The sequence below is a fragment of the Zalophus californianus genome, chromosome 13, assembly GCF_009762305.2.
Source record: "Zalophus californianus isolate mZalCal1 chromosome 13, mZalCal1.pri.v2, whole genome shotgun sequence".
Taxonomy (NCBI): Eukaryota; Metazoa; Chordata; class Mammalia; order Carnivora; family Otariidae; genus Zalophus; species Zalophus californianus.
The window spans coordinates 50751619-50778879 of record NC_045607.1 but is presented as its reverse complement, the minus strand read 5'-3'; the positions used below and the strand labels follow the sequence as shown (position 1 = coordinate 50778879).

General features: G+C 39.1%; 1 protein-coding gene across 1 annotated transcript in view; it reads left to right on the top strand.

Moving 5' to 3' along the window:
• ADAMTSL1 (ADAMTS like 1) overlaps positions 1-27261 on the top strand; it is a 406966-nt gene that overhangs the window by 24570 nt on the left and 355135 nt on the right. The window contains exon 2 of the mRNA XM_027616409.2: positions 15539-15666. Coding sequence (XP_027472210.1) covers positions 15539-15666 — 128 coding nt within the window. The remainder of the gene's footprint in view (positions 1-15538; positions 15667-27261) is intronic.

Genomic DNA, 27261 nt, shown 5'->3' with positions numbered 1-27261 from the left:
GAGCCGAAATCAAGAGTCAGACGCTTAACTGACTGAGCCACCCAGGCGCCCCAGAAATAAATGATTTTTTTAAAACTGCTACAGTTTGTACAGGATACAATTCTCCTATTGTCCAATTTTCCTTTGTGAAAGGAATGGAGTTTCTGGTTTCAGCCTTCAGCTCCTAATTGCGCAGACCTCAGGTTCAGGAGCAAACTATTAAATTAAAGCAAATTATTATAGTGGAAAAAGAAAACTAGACTGACAGGGTCTTTCTAGTAGAAAATCTCTTTATGCACGTTTGGTCTGGAAGATTATAGTCTAGAAGACATGTATATGAATATACATACACGTGTGTGTACATACCTGTTTATGTATACACTACATATACACATACATAGGTTTTCATCCAAACTTAGAGTTTGCGGTCTTCATCAGAAAGAATGCATAATAATATTTATATTAATATTCTATCAGTATCAAAATAGAGTATTTCTGTTTGCTAAGTTTATGCATTTAAAATAATAGAAACTGACAGTGATAGAATATTTTACTATGCTTTTCCTCGAGATAAGCTGACTCAAAATACTTAATGACCAGTTCCAAATTTCCTGAACACTGATCTTTGCTCACATCAGCAATTACTGATTTTAATTCAGCTGGCTGTGAAATTGTGTTCTGGTGGAGCTCTCCAAAATGCCCAGAGGTTTCTCAGCAGTTTTTTAGATGAGCTGTAATCCAGCCTTGTCCTTGGAAAGAATACAAAAAAATCAAGTTACCATAGCACTGAAATGAAAATCTTACTGAAGCATTTGACATCGAGCAGAGTCAGGTTTTTGTTTCCTAAAAAGTAATGAAGCTGTCTTAATTCCATCTCCAAGTTGTTATTCCCAGTTTGAGAAAGAATTCTGAGTACAAAATAATTTTTTAAAAGATTTATTTATTTGAGAGAGAAAGAGAGCGGGGGAGGGGGCAAAAGGGAGAGAGAGAGAGAGTCTTTTTTTTTTAAGATTTTTTATTTATTTATTTGAAAGAGAGAAACAGAGAACACAAGCAGGGGAAGGAGCAGAAGGAGCAGACTCCCTGCTGAGCAGGGAGCCCGATGTGGGGCTCAATCCCAGGATCCTTAGATCATGACCTGAGCCAAAGGCAGCCACTTAACTGACTGAGCCACCCAGGAGCCCCAGAGAGAGGCTTAAGCAGAGTCTATGCTGAGCTCAGCCCAATGTGGGGCTCCAACCCATGACCCAGAGATCACAACCTAAGCTGAAACCTAGAGTCGGTTGGTTAACCGACTGCGCCACCCAGGTGCCCCAAAATAATTTTTTTAAAGAAAAGCAGCATTAGTTCTTGTCGTTCTATAAATAAATATATATACTGAGAAATGCTGTTAAAATGGAAAGGAAGGTCAAAATTTGAAGCTAGGCAGAACAAAAGTTTGTCAGGTAACAGGTATAAAACCTGGCTCAACCAGGTACTAACGATGTGACTTGTCTGGAGAGGGATGTGTATATTCGTGGCAGAGATGAAATAATTCACTAACATGCCAGAAAGGACATCCAGTAATTTACGTATGTTCCATGGTTGACCTTCACCCTAGCAAGGCAAGTATCAATGTTCCCCTTTTACAGATGAAGAAACTCGGCTCAAAGAGATGTGACAACATGCCGAAGGCAAGTTGACTAGTATGTGACTAGTAAAGTCAGTCTGAGACCCATAGCTGAGCGCTTTCTCCTACACGATGATGTAGGTTGTTCAACCTCTCTGAGCCTCAATGTTCTTGTTAGTAAAATAAGGGGGGGGGGGGCAAAATCGAACCTGACATGGCTCATTGTGAAGATTAAATACGATAATTTGGGTAGATCCTGGCATACTTCCTGGCTCATGGGTACTTAGGAAACCCCAGCATTTTTGCTTTACCAGCAACCGTCCAGGCTTAGGTGTCCTTAGGCGCCCTGATGGGAATGGGACAGGTGTATGCTAGGCTGTGAGCGTCAACAGGTACAGCAGAAGAAAAGGAAGACAGGTACCCAAAAGGCTTTCCGAGGCCTGCGTAGCTTTGACACTGGGTTACCAAACTGACTTTTCTCCTCGGTAGCAAGGGACAGACTTCATGCAGTGGCCTCTGAAAGCCTGTGCACTGTGTCTCTGGCAGTTCATCATCTCCCCCAGCAGTGCAGCTGTGATAAGAACCAGATGACCTGAATTTCCTAAGCAAAGCCAGCAGCAAATATCTGGGAAAGCGCCATGCCTTGGTATCCACACGCTCTGCTCTTTACAAAAGGACATCAAAAAGCTAATGGACTTTTACAAGAGCCCAGTTACAGCTTAAGGTCTGTAAGCTCTCAGATCAGGGACTCTCAGCCCCTCCCACGTGATGTTGGTGGCAGAACCAGGATTCCAAATTGTTAATGAAGCCAAAGATTAGATAAGGTTTATAGAGACCTGAGAGGTGTAGGAGAGTTACAGATGGAACCTGCGGATTCATGTTCAAAGCTTGGTACAGGGACAGGCGGTATGTGTGGGTGGATTTCTCTGCTCGGCATGGGCTCGCCACAGAAAAATGGTCCTCTCGTCACCGGGGGGTTGCCCGTCTTTCTAATTTAGAGGGACCTTGACATCCGTCTGTGCATGGCTCCAGATGGCTTAAGAGAAATGCTGTCTTGGAGGAGAGGAAAACCAGAGACTCAAGTGCATGTTTGCTGATCTCGAAATAGTAAGAATGGCTCTCTGCCTCCTCCCGCTACATTTGAAGATCTGTTGGTGTTTGAAAAACAGTTTGCTCAGAATGTAACTTCATTGGTTCTGTGACTTCCATTTTACAAAAGCCTATCACCCATTCCCTCAGCACCTTCTTCCGTTTATATTGAGTTCCATACAGCTCGACCTCTTGTTCCAACGTTTGGAAAAAATATTTTCCAAGGCCTCTGCATCCATAATGAATAGAGCTCCAGAGTCTTTTTATTGCTCATTTGTGCTTCACCCTACAAAGTTTTTCATAAGTCTGGCATAACCTGTCCCGAGAAAGAGGCTTCTGGATAAAGTGGTCCATAGGAGGTGATGCTAAGATTCAGTGTCTATTGGGCAGCGGGGTGCAGGGAACTCTTGCTTCATGTGATTACTTCAAGTGCTTAACTGCTTGTAGCTGTCAGGCTTAAAGCTGCTCCCCTGAGACTTGGTTATTGATTTTAGAGCAATTGGCTCTGAGACCCACTGTAAAAGTATTGTTTAGGTAAACCAGCGATGGTGAGGAAATGACACCATCCTGAGGTTGAGGGATTTAGGGAGGCTATTCCGATCAATCTTCTTCTAATATTCCTAGGACGTACATGATGATCTGTGGCCACAGCCTACGTTCCATGCAGCCATCATTGACTGAGGCTTAGCACCTCTTAACTGGCCAGAGCGATGGATGGATGGACCCGGGGAGTCCATTGCTGAGTTTTCGTACAAGAAAGGAGTTGATTTAGTAGTCATCATTAGTGCTACCTTCAAAGGTCATCATGTGGCAACACAGATCTAAAAATAGCTAGACTTTTTCTGAATTGAATAACTCAAGACAAATACTCAATTTTCAAATATTTTAGAACCAAGATTCAGGCTTTTCTTCTCTCAATGTTCACTGGATTTCTGAAATGTTGGCTCAAAAAAGGTGCCCATTGTTTATTTTAACCCATCCAATAACTACAAAGTAAAATAAGTGCTGTAATAAGGCTAGTATTTGTAATGGACTTGTCCCTCAAGTTTAATATCAGATGCAGTTTTGACATTTTTGGATAAATCAACTAGTGAAACATTGGTCTTATGTACAGAAATTAGTGGTTGCCATTTAGTTCTTGGTTATTTCATAGTAAACGCTCACCAACTCACCTGACACTGTCGCTGAAATGCCCTGCAGTGGGGTCAGGGGTGATCTCTTGGTCACTGTGCTTTACAGCATCCATGACCTTGTTTCTGAGATACCGAGATTACAATATTACATTTATATGACAGAAATCAAATTGGAAAGCATTGGCCGGGGTATATTTTAAAAGCTTAGACTTTTGGTTTCAGAGGCAATCATCATTGCTTTTAGGCAACTCATCATCTAGTCCTTATATTTTTCTGCCTCAGTTTCTCTTGCTAGATGCAATTCAACGTTAACACTTAAAAAAACAATGCTACTGTGGTGAAGAGCAAGGCACATCCCAAACAGACAAGACAGAGACAGAGAAAGCTCCAGTCCCATCTGGACCAGGCACAAAAGTTGTTTATACTGAAGGCCCTCTTAAAAACTGTAATAAGCACATGCTGGTGGGTCTTAAATGACCTGCAAGGCATCGCTGCATTGGCGTTTCTGGTTGTAGATGTAAAAATCTGGCAGGTAAGGAGCAGGAAAATCACTTTACCTTCTCTAACATTAAACACAGATTCAGTTGACGTGAATTATGTTTATTCCACTTGCTAAAAGACAACTTGGAGATTGTTCCAGTTTGAGAAACAGGCCCACGACCTACTTCTGGGTTCCTGTGTGATCTCTTTCAGAGCAACGTGGGCACTTCACATGTCTAGTTGTGCCAAAACTTGTAATCTGTAATGAGGTAAGAGATTTAGTCAGTACAATGTCACCTGAGAGCCCTTTGGGGGCCGCTTTAGAGAAGGTACATGAAAAAAAAAAAAAAAAAACAAGCAGCTTCAGCACAGAGTTTGAAACAATTTGTTTCTCTAGAAAAACAAAATCTCAACTATACATTATTTGCAAAATATCTTACCCAGAGAGCAGCCAGAGGGAAACCTCCCAAAGATTTGGCATTCTGGTGTTCTTATCTCACATGGAAATGGGATTCACATGTGAATGTTGCATGTGAATATTTATTTATTTGCAGTTGTAATAATTGGAGAGTATCGTAATTTGTAATCACTCATCTTACTCATTTTAATGATTTCATGAATCCTAGCATTTGTGATGTTGGTTTTCATCTCAGACTTATTTAATTTGAATAAAATGAGGGACATCGCATTGTACAAATGTATGTTTGTCACACAAGTAGTTACTGCATCCAGCAAATACCACAACTCTCGACAGAACTTCTTCCAGTCCCACAGAGCAAACTAAAAGGGAGCCATAAGATGCACAATAAACTCGTTAAAAATCTGAAGAATGAATTTATTGAGTATATGGACAATGTATAGTTCATTGCCAAAGAGTCTTTTCTCCCTCAGTATATAATTAAGCTCTGGAAACAGAGTGTCCCATATTGCCTTGATTAGAAATTGATTTTATTAATCCTAAAAACCAGGCTTTGGAGCTCAGTTAAATACTTCCTTTAGAAAGAACAGACTTTGGGGTAACCAGTGTGTTTCTGTTGCCCATTCTATCCCACATTTTATAGGATCCTCAAACTACTGACAGATCATGTCACCAGGTAAATGCAATGTGGCAGGTGGCTGGGAGGTTCTGCTGTGGGAACATCAGTGTTTTCAGAGAGATGATGCCTTAGGAGCAGGATGTCTCAGCTAAACCCAGCAGGAAAAAACACTAGTACCTTCCCAGAGCACCTCCTCCAATCTTTCAGAGTACATATGTGTTTATAAATGATGGTAGCAATAAATAATGTTAATAAAAGTGGCAAACGCTTATATCATGTTAATTTAAGCCCTATTAACTTCTAAAAAATATATGTATGTATATATAGTTTATTGTGATAAAATGTATAACATTTACCATTTTAATCATGTTTAGATATACTATTCAGCGATTAAGTACGTTCACACTCCTGTACGACCATCAGCACCATCCATCTCCAGAATTCTCTTCATTTTCCCAAACTGGAACTGTGGACTCATTAAAAGATAACTGCCCATTCCTCCCATGCCCCTGCCCCTGGCGACCACTATTCTTTCTGTCTCTGTGGATCTGACTCCTCGGGGTGCCTCATACAATTTTTATCTTTTTGTCCTTTCATGCCTGGCTTATTTCCCTTAGCATGATGTCTTTGGGGTTCATCCATGTTGGAGCATGTGTCAGAATTTCCTCCCTTTTATGGCAGAATAATATTCTTGTCGTGGGTATATATCACCTCTGAGTTATCCCCTCATCCACTGATGGGCATTCAGGTTGTTTTCAACCTTATGTGATTTTTATATATTAACTGTTTTAATTCTCACAGTCCTAGTCTTTATTATCCTTATTTTCTGATCAGAAACTGAAGCATCAAGAGGTCACAGCTAAGCAGCTCTGGAGACAAGGTTCTACTCCAGGCTGAGTAGGTCCTGCAGTCCCTGCTCCTAACCAATATGCAATATGCTAGCCTGGGCTAGCCCTTTGCAAATGATTTATGAATCTAAATAAAGCTTGCATTAGACAAGCCTTGATACAACACTCTAAGGTGAGGTTTCTGACATCACCCGTCCAGGTTTTAAAACGTCCAAGGAGTCGTCAGTTTGACAACAGAGCCCCATAGCAACTGATCTGTAAAGAAGCCCATTACTGCAAAATAGACAGGTTTCTGAGGGGCTAGAGGATGTTCTTTTCTTTTTCAGGAGCCCCTCCTGTGTGGATGATAACACCTTGAATAGAACTAGGTAGGCCATGAGAAAGGGATTAAAAATAAAAATAACAACAACATCAATAACAATATGAGTTACCACTTGTAGACCTACTATGCACCAGTCACTTTACTTGCGTTACCTCAGGTTCCCACAATGCTTCGTAGGAGGTAACACTCCTGTCTCCTCCATGCCCCATCCTATAACAGTATTGCACACTGCCTGTGCTCTCTCCTCAGAGGGAAAACCGAAGATGAAATCATCATTTTTGTCGGACATGTATGTTTTCCTTAGGGTTTGCTTTTTCCCAAATTTAAATAGTTTTGAAATTGTTATATTTTTCATAAGTATGTTCTTGATTGATATGAGAAGACACCATCTTTAATGTTAGGATATCATCTTTAATTTACTCAAAGTAATTTGGCCTCTGTTTACATTGCTTATCTGTAGAACCGTTGCCATGGACTGAATCGTGCCCTGCCCCAAGTCGTATGTTGAAGTCCTAACCCCCCATGTGATGGTATATGGAGACGCGGCCTTTGGAAGGTGATTAGTTTAGATGAGGTCATGAAAGTGGGGCCCTCATAATGGGATTAGTGTCCTTGGAAGAAGAGACACCAGAGAGCTTGCTCTGTCTTCTCTGCCTCTGTCTGTGTGTCTCTCTCTCTCTTTCGCCATGCTCATACAAAGCAGAGGTCATGAGAGCACACAGGGAGAAGGTTGCCTTCTGCAACCCAAGGTGAAAGCCCTCACCAGGAGCCACCCATGCGGGCACCCTGTTCTGACTGTCAGCTTCCAGAACTATGAGAAAATACGTTTTTATTGCCTAAGCCACCCAGTCTAGTATTTGGCAATGACAGCTTAAGCTGACTGATACAACTGTGTGGCAGGTATATGACATTCCCGATTTATAATAACATAATTATGGGCAATATTTATTAGTGCTTTACTCTGAAACTAGTCCTAGGCTAAGTTCATTTAGCTAATCTACTTATATAGTGTGTCTGTGCATGTGCGTGCACGTAGTAGTATGGTTATAATATTATCTCCATTTTATAGAAAGGGAAATTGTACCGTAGGCAGATGGCAATTTAATTGTTCAAGGACACTTAGTAAAAAGAGAATCCATATCCAACCAGGCAGTTTCTAACTCCAGAGCCTATTCTATTAACTGTGGCACAAATTTTATCTTTTTTTTTCTTTAAATTTTTTTATTGTTACCTTAATCACCATACATTACATCATTAGTTTTTGTTGTAGTGTTCCATGATTCATTGTTTGTGCATAACACCCAGTGCTCCACGCAGAACGTGCCCTCTTTAATACCCATCACCAGGCTAACCCATCCCCCCACCCCCCTCCCCTCTAGAACCCTCAGTTTGTTTTTCAGAGTCCATCGTCTCTCATGGTTTGTCTCCCCCTCCAGTTTCTCCCCCTTCATTCTTCCCCTCCTGCTATCTTCTTTTTTTTTTCCTAACATATATTGCATTATTTGTTTCAGAGGGACAGATCTGTGATTCAACAGTCTTGCACAATTCACAGTGCTCACCATAGCACATACCCTCCCCAATGTCTATCACCCAGCCACCCCATCCTTCCCAATGCACCACCACTCCAGCAACCCTCAGTTTGTTTCCTGAGATTGAGAATTCCTCATATCAGTGAGGTCATATGATACATGTCTTTCTCTGATTGACTTATTTCACTCAGCATAACAGCCTCCAGTTCCATCCACGTCATTGCAAATGGCAAGATCTCATTACTTTTGATTGCTGCAAAATATTCCATTTTATATATATATATATATATATATACACACACACACACACACACACACACATATATATATATATATATATATATATACACACACACATACACCACCTCTTCTTTATCCATTCATCTGTTGATGGACATCTTGGCTCTTTCCACAGTTTGGCTATTGTGGACATTGCTGCTATAAACATCGGGGTGCACACACCCCTTCGGATCCCTACACTTGTATCTTTGAGGTAAATACCCGGTAGTGCAATTGCTGGATCGTATGACACCTCTATTTTCAACTTTTTGAGGAACCTCCATACTGTTTTCCAGAGTGGTTGCACCAGCTTGCATTCCCACCAACAGTGTAGGAGGGTCCCCTTTCTCCGCATCCCCACCAATATCTGTCGTTCCCTGACTTGTTAATTTTAGCCATTCTGACTGGTGTGAGGTGGTATCTCATTGAGGTTTTGATTTGGATTTCCCTGATGCCAAGCGATGCTGAGCACTTTTTCATGTGTCCGTTGGCCATTTGGATGTCTTCTTTAGAAAAATGTCTGTTCATGTCTTCTGCCCATTTGTTGATTGGATTATTTGTTCTTTGCATGTTGAGTTTGATAAGTTCTTAATAGATTTTGGATACTAGCCCTTTATCTGATATGTCATTTGCAAATATCTTCTCCCATTCTGTCGGTTGTCTTTTGGTTTTGTTGATTGTTTCTTTTGCTGTGCAAAAGCTTTTTATCTTGATGAAATCCCAATAGTTCATTTTTGCCCTTGCTTCCCATGCCTTTGGCGATGTTTCTAGGAAGAAGTTGCTGCAGCTGAGGTCAAAGAGGTTGCTGCCTGTGTTCTCCTTTAGGATGTTGATGGACTCCTGTCTCACATTTAGGTCTTTCAACCCTTTGGAGTCTATTTTTGTGTGTGGTGTAAGGAAATGGTCCAGTTTCATTCTTCTGCATGTGGCTGTCCAATTTTCCCAACACCATTTGTTGAAGAGACTCTCTTTTTTCCATTGGACATTCTTTCCTGCTTTGTTGAAGATGAGTTGACCATAGAGTTGAGGGTCCATTTCTGGGCTCTCGATTCTGTTCCATTGATCTATGCGTCTGTTTTTGTGCCAGTACCATACTGTCTTAATGATGACAGCTTTGTAATAGAGCTGGAAGTCCGGAATTGTGATGCCGCCAGCTTTGCTTTTCTTTTTCAACATTCCTCTGGCTATTCGGGGTCTCTTCTGGTTCCATACAAATTTTAGGATTATTTGTTCCATTTCTTTGAAAAAAAGTGGATGGTATTTTGATGAGGATTGCATTGAATGTGTAGATTGCTCTAGGTAGCATTGACATCATCACAGTATTTGTTCTTCCAATCCATGAGCATGGTACATTGTTCCATTTCTTTGTGTCTTCCTCAATTTCGTTCATGAGTATTTTATACTTTTCTGAGTACAGATCTTTTGCCTCTTTGGTTAGATGTATTCCTAGGTATCTTATGGTTTTGGGTGCAGTTGTAAATGGGATCAACTCCTTAATTTCTCTCTCTTCTGTCTTGTTGTTGGTGTATAGGAATGCCACTGATTTCTGTGCATTGATTTTATATCCTGCCACTTTACTGAATTCCTGTATGAATTCTAGCAGTTTTGGGGTGGAGTCTTTTGGGTGTTCCACATAAAGTATCCTATCATCTGCAAACAGTGAGAGTTTGACCTCTTCTTTGCTGATCTGGATGCCTTTTATTTTTTTGTTGTTGTTATCTGATTGCTGCGGCTAGGACTTCTAATACTATGTTGAATAGCAGTGCTGATAGTGGACATCCCTGCCGTGTTCCTGACCTTAGGGGGAAAGTTCTCAGTTTTTCCCCATTGAGAATGATATTCGCCGTGGGTTTTTCATAGATGGCTTTTATGATATTGAGGTATGTACCCTCTATCCCTAGACTCTGAAGAGTTTTGATGAAGAAAGGATGCTATACTTTGTCAAATGCTTTTTCTGCATCTATGGAGAGGATCCTATGGTTCTTGTTCTTTCTTTTATTAATGCATTGTATCACATTGATTGATTTGTGGATGTTGAACCAACCTTGCATCCCAGGGATAAATCCCACTTGGTCATGGTGAATAATCCTTTTAATGTACTGTTGGATCCTATTGCCTAGTATTTTGGTGAGAATTTTTGCATCCATGTTCATCAAGGACATTGGTCTGTAATTCTCCTTTTTGATGGGGTCTTTGTCTGGTTTGGGGATCAAGGTAATGGTGGCCTCATAGAACGAGTTTGGAAGTTTTCCTTCCATTTCTATTTTTTGGGACAGTTCCAGAAGAATAGGTATTAATTCTTCTTTAAATGTTTGGTAGAATTCTCCTGGGAAGCCATCTGGCCCTGGGCTCTTGTTTGTTGGGAGATTTTTGATGACTGCTTCAATTTCCTTAGTGGTAAAGGTCTGTTCAGGTTTTCTATTTCTTCCTGGTTCAGTTTTGGTAGTTGATATATCTCTAGGAATGCATCCATTTCTTCCAGATTATCTAATATGCTAGCATAGAGTTGCTCAGAATATGTTTGTATAATTGTTTGTATTTCTTTGGTGTTGGTTGTGATCTCTCCTCTTTCATTCATGATTTTGTTGATTTGGGTCATTTCTCTTTTCTTTTTAGTAAGTCTGGCCAGGGGTTTATCAATGTTCTTAATTATTTCAAAGAACCAGCTCCTAGTTTTGTTGATCTGTTCTACTGTTCTTTCAGTTTCTATTTCATTGATTTCTGCTCTGATCTTTATTATTTCTCTTCTCCTGCTGGGTTTAGGCTTTATTTGCTGTTCTTTCTCCAGCTCCTTTAGGTGTAGGGTTAGATTGTGTATTTGAGACCTTTCTTGTTTCTTGAGGAAAGGCTTCTATTGCTCTATACTTTCCTCTTAGGACTGCCTTTGCTGCATCCCAAAGATTTTGAACAGTTGTGTTTTGATTTTCATTGGTTTCCATGAATTTTTTTAATACTTCTTTAATTTCCTGGTTGACCCATTCATTCTTTAGTAGGATGCTCTTTAGCCTCCATGTATTTGAGTAGTTTCTGACTTCTTCTTGTGATTGAGTCCTAGTTTCAAAGCATTGTGGTCTGAAAATATGCAGGGAATGATCCCAATCTTTTGGTACTGGTTGAGACCTGATTTGTGACCTAGGATGTGATCAATTCTGGAGAATGTTCCATGGGCACTAGAGAAGAATGTGTATTCCGTTGCTTTGGGATGGAATGTTCTGAATAGGTCTGTGAAGTCCATTTGGTCCAGTGTGTCATTTAAAGTCTTTATTTCCTTGTTGATCTTTTGCTTAGATGATCTGTCCAGTTCAGTGACGGGGGGTGTTAAAGTCCCCTAGTATTATTGTATTGTTGTCAATGTGTTTCTTTGCTTTTGTTATCAATTGGCTTATAGAATTGGCTGCTCCCATGTTAGGGGCATAGATATTTACAATTGTTAGATCTTCTTGTTGGATAGACCCTTTAAGCAGGATATAGTGTCCTTCCTCATCTCTTATTACAGTCTTTGGTTTAAAATCTAATTTTTCTGATATAAGGATTGCCACCCCAGCTTTCTTTTGGTGTCCATGAGCATGGTAAATTGTTGTCCACCCCCTCACTTTCAATCTGGAGGTGTCTTTGGGTCTAAAACGAGTCTCTTGCAGACAGCATATTGATGGCTCTTGTTTTTTCATCCAATCTGATAGCCTGTGTCTTTTGATTGGGGCATTTAGCCTATTTACATTCAGGGTAACTATTGAAAGATATGAATTTAGTGCCATTGTATTGCCTGTAAGGTGACTGTTACTGTGATTGTGTCTCTTCCTTTCTGGTCTGTGTTGCTTTTAGGCTCTCTCTTTGCTTACAGGACCCCTTTCAATATTTCTTGTAAGGCTGGTTTCGTGTTTGCAAATTCCTTTAGTTTTTGTGTGTCCTGGAAAGTTTTTATCTCTCCTTCTATTTTCAATGACAGCTTAGCTGGATATAGTATTCATGGCTGCATATTTTTCTCGTTTAGTGCTCTGATGTATCATGCCAGTCCATTCGGCCTGCCAGGTCTCTGTGAATAGGTCTGTTGCCAATCTAATGTTTCTACCATTGTAGGTTACAGACCTCTTGTCCTGAGCTGCTATCAGGATTTTCTCTTTGTCTCTGAGACTTGTAAGTTTTACTATTAGATGTCGGGGTGTTGACCTATTTTTATTGATTTTGAGAGGGGTTCTCTGTGCCTCCAGGATTTTGATGCCTGTTTCCTTCCCCAAATTAGGGAAATTCTCTGCTATAATTTGCTCCAATATACCTTCTGCCCTCCCCTCTTTCTTCTTCTCCTGGGATCCCAATTATTCTAATGTTGTTTCATCTTGCGGTATCGCTTATCTCTCAAATTCTGCCCTCGTGATCCAGTAGTTGTTTATCTCTCTTTTTCTCAGCTTCTTAATTTTCCATCATTTGGTCTTCTATATCACTGATTCTATTTTCTGCCTCATTTATCCTAGCAGTTAGTGCCCCCATTTTTTATTGCACCTCATCAATAGCCTTTTTGATTTCGACCTGGTTGGATTTTAGTTCTTTTATTTCTCCAGGAAGGGTTTCTCTAATAACTTCCATGCTTTTTTCAAGCCCAGCTAGTATCTTTAAAATCATGATTCTGAACTCTAGGTCCGACATCATACTGATGTCCGTATTGAGTAGGTCCCTGGCAGTTCGTACTACCTCTTGTTCTTTTTGATGAGGTGATTTTTTCCATCTTGTCATTTTGTCCAGAGGAGAATAGATGAATGAGAGAACAAAATGCTAACAGGTAACAATATCCCCAGAAAATATACTCTAAACAAATCAGAAAAGACCTAAAACCAGGGGAAAAGAAAGGGAAAGAAAGAAAAAAGAAAAAGATAAAAACAAACAAAAACAGAACAAAACAAAAAAACAATATGATCAAATATGATCAGGCTGGTGCATAGATCAGTGCCACACACTAGATTTGGGTGTATTTTTGTCTGTTAGAAGAAAGTGCCTCCCAAAATTTTAAAGGAAGAAAAAGTTATATATGTACAAAAATAAGGGTTGATACGATGAAGGGATGGAATATGACTGTAACGATGAAAATTATAAAAAATTTTATAAAAGTAATTGATAAGTTGTTTGAAAAAAGAAAGAAGATTTAAAAAAAAAGAAAATAAAGGGGAGAGAATGTGATCAGGCAGGAGACTAGAACAAAGCCATACACTAGAGATTTAGGGTATATTTTGATCTGTTAGAAGAAACTATATCTCAAAATTTTAAAGAGAGAACAACTTATATATATATATATATATATATATATATATATATATATATATATATATATGCCAAAAATAAGGGTAACTACTATGAAGGGATAGAATATGACTCTAAAAATGAAAAATAGAAATGTTTTTTAAAAAAGAATTGATAAGATGTTGGTTGTAAAAGGGAAAAAGAAAAATTTTTAAAAAAAGACAGTTAAAAAAATTAACTTTGAAAGACTAAAGAATCATGGTACAAAAGCCATGAATTCTATGTGCAGTATTCCCCTCGTGCTGGCATTCTGCTGTTCTCATTGATCAGTAAACTTGGTCTTGGGTGGCTGTTCTTGCTGATCTTCTGGGGGAGGGGCCTGTTGCCATGGTTCCCAAATGTCTTTGCTGGAGGTGGAATTGTCCCACCCTTGCCTGGTCCGGGTTAAGTAATAAGCTTGGGTTTGCTCTCAGGAGCTTTTGTTCCCTGCAAGCTTTCCGTACAGCTTTGGAGGATGAGAGTGAAAATGGCGGCCTCCCAATTTGCGCCCCGGAGGAGACAAGAACTCGGGGCCCCACTCCTCAGTGTGCCCCCAGAGAAAAGCAGTCAGTCACTCCCGTGTCCCCGGTCTTCAGCTGCACTCCGTGCTCACCCGGCCTGTGACCGAGCGTTTCTATCTCTGGCACCCGACGCCATGTGGAGTCTCCAAACCCAGCAGATCCCTGCGGTGCGCTCCCGCGCCGCTCCTCCCGGGGGAGGAAGGGGAGTCTCCCTGGCTCTGCTGCTTGTTGGGTCCCTGCTGGAGGAGCAGTGGCCCGACTGGGCCGCAGATCACAGTTTATGGCAACTCCAAGCTGCGAGCCCGCGCCTCAGCTCCATCTCTGCAGCCGGCTTCCCTGCTCTGATACCTGGGAGCTCTGCTGCACTCAGGTACCCCCGGTCTTTCTGTGACCCCAAGGGTCCTGAGACCACACTGTCCCACAAGGGTTCCACCCCCCCCCCCCCCCTTAGCCACTGGAGCGACGTCCCTCAGCGGAGCCGACTTCTAAAAGTTCCGATTTTGTGCTCCGCGGCTCTATCACTTGCCAGAAGCGGCCGACGGAGGCCCCCTCCCCCGCCGTCTATCCTCCCGAATATCGCCTCGGATTCACTTCTCCGCACGTCCTACCTTCCAGAAAGTGTTCACTTTTCTGTTCAGAGTTGTTGCTATTCTTTTCTTCGATCTCCTGTTGAGTTTGTAGGTGTTTAGAATGGTTTGATCCCTATCCAGCTGAATTCCTGAGACCAGATGAAATCCAGGTCTCCTACTCCTCCGTCATCTTGCTCTGCCCTCCACAAATTTTATCTTTGACTTAGGAGAAAAGTAAGGCTCAACATGGAGATCAGCGCCTAACAATTTTCTATATAGTAGGTGCAGATTTCACTAGAAGCCTGTCAATGATAAGCAAATCTGTCTGTCAAGAGGCCATCTTGCATTACCAAGGTTACTTCATGCAGTTATTCTAATTAACAAGTCTGAAATCTGGAAATGATGTTCTGCCATTAAAAAAAAAAAGTCAATTGTATGAAATGTTAAATTCTGGAAGGTCGTGCTGATAAGCACATTTGAAGCTTCTCAGAGCAGAAACATCTCTGAGAGCAGTTTCTCTGTTTTCACAGAGAGGTAGTAGACGAGGAGACTTATGAGCCCAGGGCAAAATCGTGACTTCAGTGCAAAATGTAACTTCAGTTTATCTTCCCATCCTCCAGATTCCTATTTCTTGCCCCCTTTTCTAGTTGCTCCATTGCACAGTCTCTTGTCCCTTTCAGTCATGGCCCAGATCCCTAAACTCAAATACCCCTCTCCCCAGACATATACACATGTTTAAATTGGAAAGAATCTGATTCATGTTTTCATTTGCAGCAAGACTACCATAGACAGACATACAGAACACCCACAGTTCAGGACATATGTTTTAGGGTTCAGTGGGGACATGATACTGACCATCCTTTTTTTTCACACAGAGCTCCAGAACAGCACGGTCTGAGGAGGACCGGGATGGCCTGTGGGATGCTTGGGGCCCATGGAGTGAGTGCTCACGCACCTGTGGTGGAGGGGCCTCCTACTCTCTGAGACGCTGCCTCAGCAGCAAGTAAGTCCTACACCCCAGAGGGGTGGGAGTTTGTAAGGCCCAGCGGTAGCAGGTTCAAAGCATACTTTTGTGGTTGGGGGTATGCAGAGCATTTGGTTGCACACAAATCCAGATGGAAGGAAGGTACCAAGAATTAAATCTGTGCATCTACAGCTAGGTTATTTATATACTTTTATATGATAAGCAATATTATCTCATTTACCAAGCAAATTTTGTCTGTTCTCCTGTTAGAACTGGAAGAAGAATTCATGATTAGAAATGGGTCTAGTATATTAAGCTCCATAATTTCCTTTTTGAATCAGCTTAATTATAGTGGCAAGACTAGCAACAATAGTAACATTAACAGCATATTTAGTTTATGTTAGATTCCAGTGCCATCAAGCACTTTGCAAATGAATGATGTGTTGGTTTGGTGTTTTAGATGTCATGATGGCTGGAAGTTCCCTAAGGTTATTCAGTTCAATGAATGATGAAGTTTGCATATAAGGAGATTTGGGAGAACAGAAATTGCTGTGGGAATTGGGCATGGGGTGAGAGCAGTGGGGAAGGTGGAGAGTGGCTAATGGGTTCTAAGCTGAAAGTAAGGCCTGAGGCATTACAGTGAAAGTCTACTTGGAATAATAATAATTCTGAACTGTATCTTGAGCTGTGTGGTCTATGATTAGATTTTTCTCCAAACTATAAAATCCAAAGTACAATAGTAACATATTTTAATGAGAGATTTTTATTTGACAGTGAGAAGTGTTACATGTGACAAGTAAGAGGTTTGATTGAAATTACTATATATTATAAAACATGAAGCAGAAGAATGAAAAATATATATATCTCCTGATTCTTGTAGACTTTTCATAAACAGCAGAAAGTAGTAAGATGTAGGTTCAGAAAAATTTCAACTTACTCTAATGAGTAAGACTTTCTTGAAATCAAAATCCAAGTCTTACGCCTTTCTGTGTCCCCCAGGCTTGCACATGGTCTGATAGATAGGTGTTCCTCACTGAATCCACTAATAACTGGAGGCCATTTTGGTTCTAGGCAGATCCCAGTAGAAATGATGTACCCTGGGGAACCTGGCCAAAGGGCATATCCTGCAAGAAACTAGATCAGTTCTGGTATTTAGCCACACTGGTGTTTGGGTCTTCTCTGAAGATGGAGCTATTGGATTGCATCCACTAGCATGTTTGTTTGTCATCTTTGGAGGCCAGCTTCATATCAAAACAGATCCCTGAACAGATTAGGAAAAACAGACCTTTCATTTTTATGATTCACCTCTTTTCTTAGTCTTAAATATCAAAAACTTCCTACATCTGCACTGCATGATGCTACATGGTGATAGCACCATGAGATATAACTGATAACAAACATACATGAGTAAGGCCAAAATGTGCAAATTTTAAATGTTCCTATTATGCAGTTTTCTCAGATTACTATGCCTGAATATTCTATAGGGGGTGAGCCAAAACATGTGTCTCACAAGGCTGGTAAGGAGTGTATGGGAACTTTCATACTGGCTCACTGATGTGAATGCTACAGTGTGAGAATCTTGTACTTGTCTTGAGTAAGAGACTGATGAGCAACTTAAGGGATAATTTACAATCACAGGTAGAACTTTATCATTTGGCAAAGCATCAATTATTGATATTATGTGAGATTCACAATTACCACTTTTGTCACCTAGTAAATTTAGGCTCCAATTGTTAGCATTTTATGAAGATACTAAAGAGGATATCAGTTGTCATCTACTCACAGTGAATTGGAAAAGTAAAATGTAAATTCTAAAAATATAAACACATAGACTGTATGTCCCTATTTGGCTTTCAAATATTGAAAAAAAAATACATTAAGTAAACTCATACTGGTCTGGATAGGAAGCTAAAACAATGGGGGAAAGGGCAGACCACGAACCTACCATGGATGGTCATCTGTGGTCTTTTTATTCATTTTGAATAGCTAATCAACTTAATGGATTTTCTCTCATCTCCACTCCACATTTAGACATCCGAATTTAATTTGATCACCTTATACTCTTGAGAAAGATCAGAGGTCATGAATGTGTATGTCCTTAGAGGCTCAGTAGAATATGTATTGTAGTCCACTGGTAAGCATACAAATTCAGCCCAAATAAATCCTATCCACCTGTTGAATTAATTTGCCTGACCGATTTTCCAGGCCTGGTGATATGTTCTCACAGATCACTTTTAGCTCTGATATTTTTAAGTCTATCAGCTAATAATTATTCTATTCCAAATACGAGAGAACTGTAAAAGCAGTTAAAATACTCAGCTTTTATGGAATAAAGGACAACTACTCAACTTCTGGAGTTAATTATGTTCTGTGATGGATGGGGAGCTTGTGAAGAGGCTTGGTTAACTTTCTGAGTTTGAGAACATCTTTCTCTGAGTGATCTTTTGAAGAGTCCAGGAAAATAAAAATCAGTGAAGGGAAAGCAGAGGGACAATATGGACAAGTATTAAATATAAAATCCTTCATTCTCACCACCAGTGCTTGACCCTGGAGAAAAAGCCCAGACCCAGGGAGATACTGAGCAGAATCTTAGCTTTGGTTTCTCCCCCATCCTTTTTTTTTCTAGGCTCACAGAAAGTAAGCAGTGCTTAATTTTCCCAATTTCTGATATTGGAGTATTGATAATTGCCTTTACTTGCAACCCTGGTTTGAGCAATAAGGGAAGGTACCATATAAACTTTTTTCTACAACCTTTACTAATTTCTATATGATTATGTTATATTTCATTGAGTAACTCTGATAATGCAGCTACTTTTTTCTCTCCAAATTTTTATTTAAATTCTAGTTAGTTAACATGTAGTATAATATTGGTTTCGGGAGTAGAATTTTGTGATTCATCACTCACATACAACACCCAGCTGATAACACGACTGTTGCTAATTTTGCCTCACTAAGGCAGCTTTCATTTTTGCATCATGATGTCTGCTTTTGTTTTTGTTTTTTTTCTAATTAGAAAACAAGCTATACCTACTTGTACTTTATGATGATTCTTTATTTTAAGTGAATTAAACAGTGTGCCAACTACCTTGAGAAGCTGCTGCTTCTCTCGGATTCTTCACTTTCCCCCACCAAATACTCCGAAATAATATTTTTAACAAATGCATTTTTCTGACTGATCTAGTAGTGTGTCTTGTTTAGTGGAAACTATCTTTCTTCAACCTAAATTACTTAAGCATATAGTTTTAAATTTGATACTAAGGATCTGTCTCTGAGAGCTCTAGCTTTGTCTTCAGCCAGTTAATTTAAGTTTTCCCATAAGGAGTTCCAGATGCATAAGGCTCTTAAGAATACTGTGCGTAATGTCATATGTACCACTGTATTAGGTCTCTGCCAAAACCAAGGTCAAAGGGGTAAACGGCAGTTCATCTGAAATGGCAATGAGTCAGATAGCTGGATGCTTTTAAGTGTGGTGTCAACCTTTATATTGGTGCCTGAAGAAGACTTAAAAGTCTTTTATGACATTTTTTACTTTCTGACATGCCAAATTAATCTCCAGACTAATAAATAGTATAGAATAATAGATTAATACATTAAGAGTAAGAATATTTTGTTAAATTCCAACTAATTAAATGAAGGGCTTGTCAAATTTATATATACCCAAATAGCAAAAAATGGCTTGCTTATAAAGGATGAAAGCATTTTTTAAAGTTAATAAATTTTGTATTGAATTTTTGAGTTGAATAGAATTTTTTGGAGCTGAATAAAATTATTAGATGAACAAGAAATAAAATCATCACAATGTGGAGGTGCCTAAAAAAAGAAGATTATGATATTATTCCAAAGGGATGTGGCTGCCAGAATGTTGTCAATATAAATACAGAAAAATTAAAATAAACATCCTCAAGGAGTCTTATCTCACAGTAATGGGGAAGATCATTCAAACTTGTCATTTCATAATAATTGTGCTAAGGGAGAGTAAGCTAACTCCTCTGATTTTTTAATTGCAAACATAATTTTTCTCCCATAAAAATATTGATACTTACAGTAATATAAGCTTTAGTTAGCAAGTAATTTCTACACCATATAATAATAAATACCAAAAGCAAAATTTTAACATTAAGATTTGGGTTCTTAAACAAATATTTTTTTCTTTTTAAGTCATCTCATCTCTATCATAACATCCAATTAAGGGTCACAGGACTTGTTTTAAGAGGTTTTAGAACTTTCAGCTAAAATGAGCCCCAAAGCAAGATTTATCTGTTATTCTTCATCTAGTGTTGTATGTTATCAGCCTTGTTTTCATTGGAAATGCTTGAGTTTTTGTTTAAAAGAAAGATATACAAGTTCAGAATGGGTCTGACTACTCTGTCATTTATATGAGATGGTCTTTTCATTGTGTTAGGGAAGATTTCACATTTTAGGATGTTTAAGAGTTTGTGGTTGCCTTCCTTTTACTTTCTGGTTAAAGCCTAATCTAAATGTGTTACCAGGACTTCTAATAGTCCTCTAACAGTCCAGATCATATATCTTAGAGGGATGTTTTTGTCCCCCCTCTAAGATCTGATCTCCTTTCAGGAGGAGAATACTGAATGTTTGGAACCAATTTATGGCCTATTTTAATCCATAAACCTGTTCGTTGGAATAAAAAATGGTTGGAAATGTGTTTGGTGTCCATAACCCCTACTAGCCATATTGGGAATTTGTAACTCTTGGCTGTCTTTTTCTGTTTATTTAAAAATTCTTTATTTGGTTAGTTCAGTAGCCCATGTGAAGTTTTTATTTCTCCTCAATTTTCTTTTTTTTTAACTACTTTATTGAGATATCTTTGACATGTAAAAAGAACATATATTTAAGGTGTACAACTTAATGTTTCAGTATATTTATACATTGTGAAAAGATCACTACAACGAAGCTAAATACTTTATCCATCACACCTACATAGTTACTGTATGTGTACGTACATGCTGAGAAGATTTAAGAGGTATCCTCTTTCAACTTTCAAGTATATAATACAGTATTGTTAACTGTTACCACCATGCTATACATTAAATCTCCCAAACTCATTCATCTTGCATAACAGAAACTTTGTACCCTTTGACCGACATCCCCTCATTTCCCCCTCTCCTCTGCTCCTGGTAAAACTATACTTAGGGGCGCCTGGGTGGCTCAGTTGTTAAGCGTCTGCCTTCGGCTCAGGTCATGATCCCAGAGTCCTGGAATTGAGTCCCACATCGGGCTCCCTGCTCTGCAGGAAGCCTGCTTCTCCCTCTCCCACTCCTTCTGCTAGTGTTCCCTCTCTCGCTGTGTCTTTCTCTATCAAATAAATAAATAAATAAAATCTTTAAAAAAAATAAAACTATACTTAGTTTTCACTATTTTAGATTCCACTTATAAGTGAGATCATGCACTGTTTCTTTTTCTGTGTCTGGCTTATTTCACTTAGCAGAATATCCCCCAGATTCTTCCATGTTGTTAGAAATGGCAGGACTTCCTTCTTTGTTAAAACTAAATAATATTCCATTGCATGTATATACCACATTTTCTTCACCCATTCCTCTGTTAATGGACATTTAGATTGTTCCCATGTTTTGGCTATTGTGACTAATGTTGCAGTGAAAATGGGTGCAGATATCTTTTCAAGATCCAGATTTCATTTCTTTTGGATATATATATATACTTAGGAGTGCAATTGCTGGACCATACAGTAGTTGTATTTTTAATTTTTTGAGGAACCTCCATACTCTTCCATAGTAGTTTTACCAATTTACCAATTTGCTTCCTACCCACAGTGTACAAAGTTTCCCTTTTCTTTACATCTCACCAAACTTGTTACTTTTGTCTTTTTGATAATAGTCATTCTAACAGGTATAAGCTGATGTCTCATTGTGGTTTTGATTTGCATTTCCCAGGGGATTAGTGGTGTTGAGCACATTTTCATGTGCCTGATGGCCATTTGTATATCTTCTTTTGAGAAATGTCTATTCAGGTTCTTTGCCCATTTTTTAGTTGGATTATGTGGTCTTTTACAATTGATGGTGGGAGTTTCTAATGTATTTTGGATATTAATCCCTTATCAGATATGTGGTTTGCAAATATCTTCTCCTATTGTGTAGACTGCCTTTTAACTTTGTTGATTGCTTCCTTTTGCTGTAGAGAAGCTTTTTAGTTTCATCTAGTCCCACGTAGATATTTTTGTTTTTGCTGCATGTGGTTTTGATGTCATGAAAAAAATCATTGCTAACACCAATGTCAAGAAGCTTTTTCCCTATTTTCTTCCAGCAATTTTACAGTTTCAGGTCTTACATTTAAGTCTGTCATCTATTTTGAGTTGGTTTTTGTATTCACTGGGAGAATAAGGGTCCAGTTTCATTCTTGTGCATGTGCATATCCAGTTTTCCTAATATCATTTAATGAAGAAACTATCTTTTCCCCATTGTGAGTTCTTGGTACCCTTGTCAAAGGTGACGCTATATGTGTGAGCATACTTTGGAGCTCTTTGTTTTGTTCCATTGGTCTAGATGTCTGTTTTCATGCAGTGCCAGACTGCTTTGTTTACTGTAACTTTGCAGTATAGTTTGAAATGAGGAACTATGGTGCCTCTGGCTTTGTTCTTCTTTCTCAGGATTTCTTTGGCTATTTGGGATCTTTTGAAGTGCCACATGAATTGTAGGTTTGTTTCTCTATTTCTGTAAAGAATGCCATTGGGATTTTGAGAGGGAGTGCATTGAATCTATAGACCACTTTAGGTATTAAGGACATTTTTTTTTAAAGATTTTTATTTATTTATTTGTCAGAGAGAGAGAGAAAGCACAGCAGGGGGAGCAGCAGAGGGAGAGGGAGAAGCAGGCTCCTCACTGAGCAAGGAGCCCGATGTGGAACTCGATCCCAGGACTCTGGGGTCATGACCTGAGCCAAAGGCAGATGCTTAACAACTGAGCCACCCAGGCATCTCAGGTATTAAGGACATTTTAGCAATATGGATATTCTTCTAGTCTGTGAGCATGGGTTATCTTTCCATGTATATATGTCTTTAATTTCTTTCATCATTGTTTTATAGTTTTCAGGGTATAAGTCTTTAACCTAACTGATTAAGTTTATTCCTAAGCATTTTATTCTTTTTGATGCAGTTGTAAATGGGATTTTCTAAATTTCCTCTTCAGGTAGTTTGTTATTAATGTGTAGAAATGCCACTAATTTTTATGTTGACTTGTATCCTGAAACTTTATTGAGTTTTTTTAATTATAATAGTTTTTGTTGTTGTTGAATCTTTAAATGTTTCTACATATATGATCATGCCATCTGCAAAGATCATTTTGTTTCTTCTTTTCCAATTTGGATTCCTCTTATTTCATGTCTAATTGCTTCAACTAGAACTTTTGATATTATGTTAAATAGAATGGACATTCTTGCTTATATTGGATCTTAGAGGAAAGGCTTTCAGTTTCTCCCCATTGATTATGTTAGCTGTGGGTTGTTCAAATACGACCTTCATTGTTTTGGGTTAAGTTCCTTTTACATCTATTTTTAAAGGTTTGTTGTTGTTGTTGTTGTTGTTTTTATCATGAACAGATATTGAATTTTGTCAACTCTTTTTCCTGCATCTGCTGAGATAACCATGTGGTTTCTATCTTTCATTCTGTTAATGTGGTGTATGACTTTGATTGATTCGCATATGTTATACCACCCTTGCATCCCACAGATAAGTCCTGCTTGGTCATGGTGTATAATCCTTGTAATGTGCTGTTGAATTCAGTTGGCTAGAATTATATTGATGATTTTTGCAACCATGTTTATTAGGGATATTGACCTATAGTTTTCTTTACTTGCAGTGTATTTGTCTGGCTTTGGTATCAAAGTGATACTAGTCTCATAAGATTAGTTTGGAAGTGTTCCCTCTTCTACTTTTTGGAAGAGCTTAAGAAGAATTGGTATTATTATTTTTTAATGTTTAGTAGAATTCATCAGTGAAACCATTAGGTCCTGGCTTTTCTTTGTTGGGAGGTATTTGATTATTGATTCAATCTTCTTATTTGTTACTGGTCCGAGCTAGAAAAAGGACAAACTTATAGTCCGCAGTTACCAGAAAAGAAGGAAATAATAAATATGAGATCAGAAATGAATCAAATAGAGCTGAGAAAAACAATAGAAAAAATTCAGCTAAACTAAGAGTTGGGGTTTTTTGAAAGATAAACAAAATCAACAAACTTTTGGCTGGACTAAGGGAAAAAGAGAGAAGATGCAAATAAAATCAGAAATGAAAGAGAAGGCATTACAATAGATGCCTCAGAAATTAAAAAGACCATAAGGGACTATTATGAACAATTACATACCAACAAATTGGATAACCTAGAAGAAATGGGTAAATTCCTTGAAACATATTACCTTCTAAGAGTGAATCTCCTCAATTTTCATTCATTCAGTTAATAAATCTTTATGAACATCTATCATGTATAGGCAAGTTGCTAGGTATAACTAAGGATAAAAGGCCCAATGGTCAAGCATCTCCTTTGGGGGATTTACCAAATTATTAAGTTCCTACTTGAGTTTCTACTGATTGTAGTTGCAAAATATTTTAAGAAGAGAATTTCACCCAGTTCTATAAACAGGTAATACATATGTAGCAATGGTCTTAACCCTAGCTGTACGTTAGAATCACCTGCAGGAAGGGAAGAATGAAGGGGGGAAATCAGAGGGGGAGACGAACCATGAGAGACTATGGACTATGAGAAACAAACTGAGGGTTCTAGAGGGGAGGGGGGTGGGGGGATGGGTTAGCCTGGTGTTGGGTATTAAAGAGGGCACGTTCTTCATGGAGCACTGGGTGTTATACGCAAACAATGAATCATGGAACAATACATCAAAAACTAATGATGTAATGTATGGTGACTAACATAACATAATAAAAAATACACAAAAATAAAATAAAATAATCACCTGGTAATCTTAAAAATATATATATATATGGGCCCCGCTGAAAACCAATTAAATTCAAATCTCCATGGGTGGAGCCCTAATCTCAATATATTTTTAAAAAGCTCTCCAGGGGTGCCTGGGTGGCTCAGTTGTTAAGCCTCTGCCTTCAGCTCAGGTCATGATCCCAGGGTCCTGGGATCGAGCCCCGCATTGGGCTCCCTGCTTGGTAGGAAGCCTGCTTCTTCCTCTCCCACTCCCCCTGCTTGTGTTCCCTCTCTCGCTGTGTCTTTCGCTGTCAAATAAATAAATAAATCTTTTAAAAAATAAAAAATAAATAAAAAGCTCTCCAAATAATTTTAATGTATATCCAGTGTTAAAAGTGCTGCTCTTTTGAAGGGGATGATAGTAAAATGATTCAGCCTTCTGGGAATTTAGAGATTGGGATAATAAAGAAAAGAAGAGATTTTCTGATAAGTAAATTTGTATATGTTCACATTCCTCACTCAAGTTTCTATGAAGTGATCCAATCTGTAACATGGGAGGAAAGTCCTGGGCACCAGCATATCAGGACATGGAAGTAGTGATTGTTCCTGCACTTCTGCAAGCCAAGGGAATAACTTTTCTGAGTAATTATACAGTTGTCTAGTATTAGTCAAGGTCAACCTTGCCCAGATTGGCAAAGGGACTAAGCAATTTCTCAAGTTTTCTTCCATTCCATTATTAAGCTTACAAGTATGACCCTTTATGCCTCCAGATTGTTAGTGAATGACTAAGTTAATGACCAGTGACTGGGGTATTTTATGCAAATTTGCTGGGATCCACATCCCTTCAATTCATTAAATTTCTTGTCCATAGAATGGAGTTTAACTATTTACCTTCAATTCAGCATCTATCGTTACCCTTAATAGGCTTCCTAATAGTACTCAAATTCTGTTATCCCTGTTGGGGCCCAATTTGTGCAATAGAAAAGAGGAGTTTATCTAACCCTAACTGCTTTGCTTAGTTTCAACCACTGGTGGAGAGGGGGTTGGCAAGAAGGGTGGGGGCGGGGGGGGGGGGGAAGGATAAATGGAAAGAGAGAGAGATTGATAGGAATTAAAGGGACACCAGATATTATGAGCTAAAGATAAGGGATATCTGAATTGTATACACTGGGGGAAAAGATGCTTTACCTGGAGGCAAAAAGAATAAATATAGAATACTAAGTAACATCATATTCATGTGCGATCAGCAGCTGAAACCCATATCTACATATGCCAACCTTAAGTAGCTTTGCAGCCAATCCCTACCTCTGGGCTTTGGGGTAGGACTCAGTGGTCAAGACTGGATCTTTTCCTAGTGGGAGAGAGTCACCACTTTGGAAACCTGGCTCTCTTAATAGTGTTTTTCACTGTCTCTGTGAGAATCTTTCACCTATTTTGTAGACTATCCCCTTTATTTTTTTTTTTTTATCAAGCTACTATTTTTAAATCTTGGCCTCACTATTTTCTAGCTATGTGACACCGGGTTGGGTTTCTAGATTTTCTGGGATTTCGTTTGCTTATCTATGGTGTCAAGTTGGCAGTGCCTCGGACAGAATAGGTGTTCAATAAATATTTATATCCAACGAATGTCTAAGGTGTCCTTCAACTCTAAAATTGAATGTGCGACCCTGAGACAGAGAGCTTTTCTTCTCCACATATGCAGTCAAAACCCATTTTGCTGCCAGATAGGAAGAGGAACAAAAGCTGCTCTTAATATGAATGGTTTTAAAGAAAAATGTTGTTATTCTCCAGGCCCCCATCTTGCAATGGACATCTGGGTGATATGGGCGGATTGAAGAACTTTTGTCTCTAGCCAAAATAATTCATAAATTCCCAGCTCCAGGGTTGTATCGGGTGAGGTTGTGAGAGTCCTAGAGTTTCATAATATACATTTTCCTCATGGGGAAAATGGAAAAGTTGGACTTGATGTTGCTAAAACACATTTGTTTTTATTCTCATTCTTTGCCTCTTTTGGCTACTGAGCACATATAAGATCATTTGCAAACCTTATGGCATGTGTGTATGTATAATAAAGTGCATGTCCTTCCTGCTAGTGGATCTCAAGCCAAAGGCAGCAATCCCCCTACCCCACACCCCACCATCTTTCAGAGAGAACAAATGCATCGCAGTGACAAATACAATTTAGAGTAAATAGGTGAAAATAAACAGAGTCTGTTAAAAAAGAAAAAAAGCCAGAGTTTCTTTCCTCTGGTAGCTATTTTGTTTCATGTTACATTCTCATCTTCATTTTATTATAGAAAGATTCCAATCAGGTTTCAGGGTTCAAACCTTAGAGCAAATATTAAACCAAAGGTTCTCCATGACCTCCTGATAGCATTTCCTTCTGTTCTACGTCGTCTCTCTTCCTTTGACCCATTTGCCCTTTCTTCATTCCTCCCCCCCCCCCTTCCTTCTTTTCTTTTCTCAAGAAATGCTTGTGGAGTGCTGACTAGACACCAGGCACTTTGCTGGGTACTGGGGCTCAGAGATCAAAACATAGACGGCAGGGTGAGAAAAGCAAATAAAAGAAACCAAAAATATGGGGGTTTTTTTAAGTGAAAACAGTCCCAGGCAGCTAGAGGACTGTCCTGGTCCTTTAAAATGCTGATCACATTGTTTGTCATCTCTTGGCCTCTTCTAGTGAACCTCTTACGTACCGTCCCTCCACGCCCATGCCCAGCTAGCAAAATTCTTAATG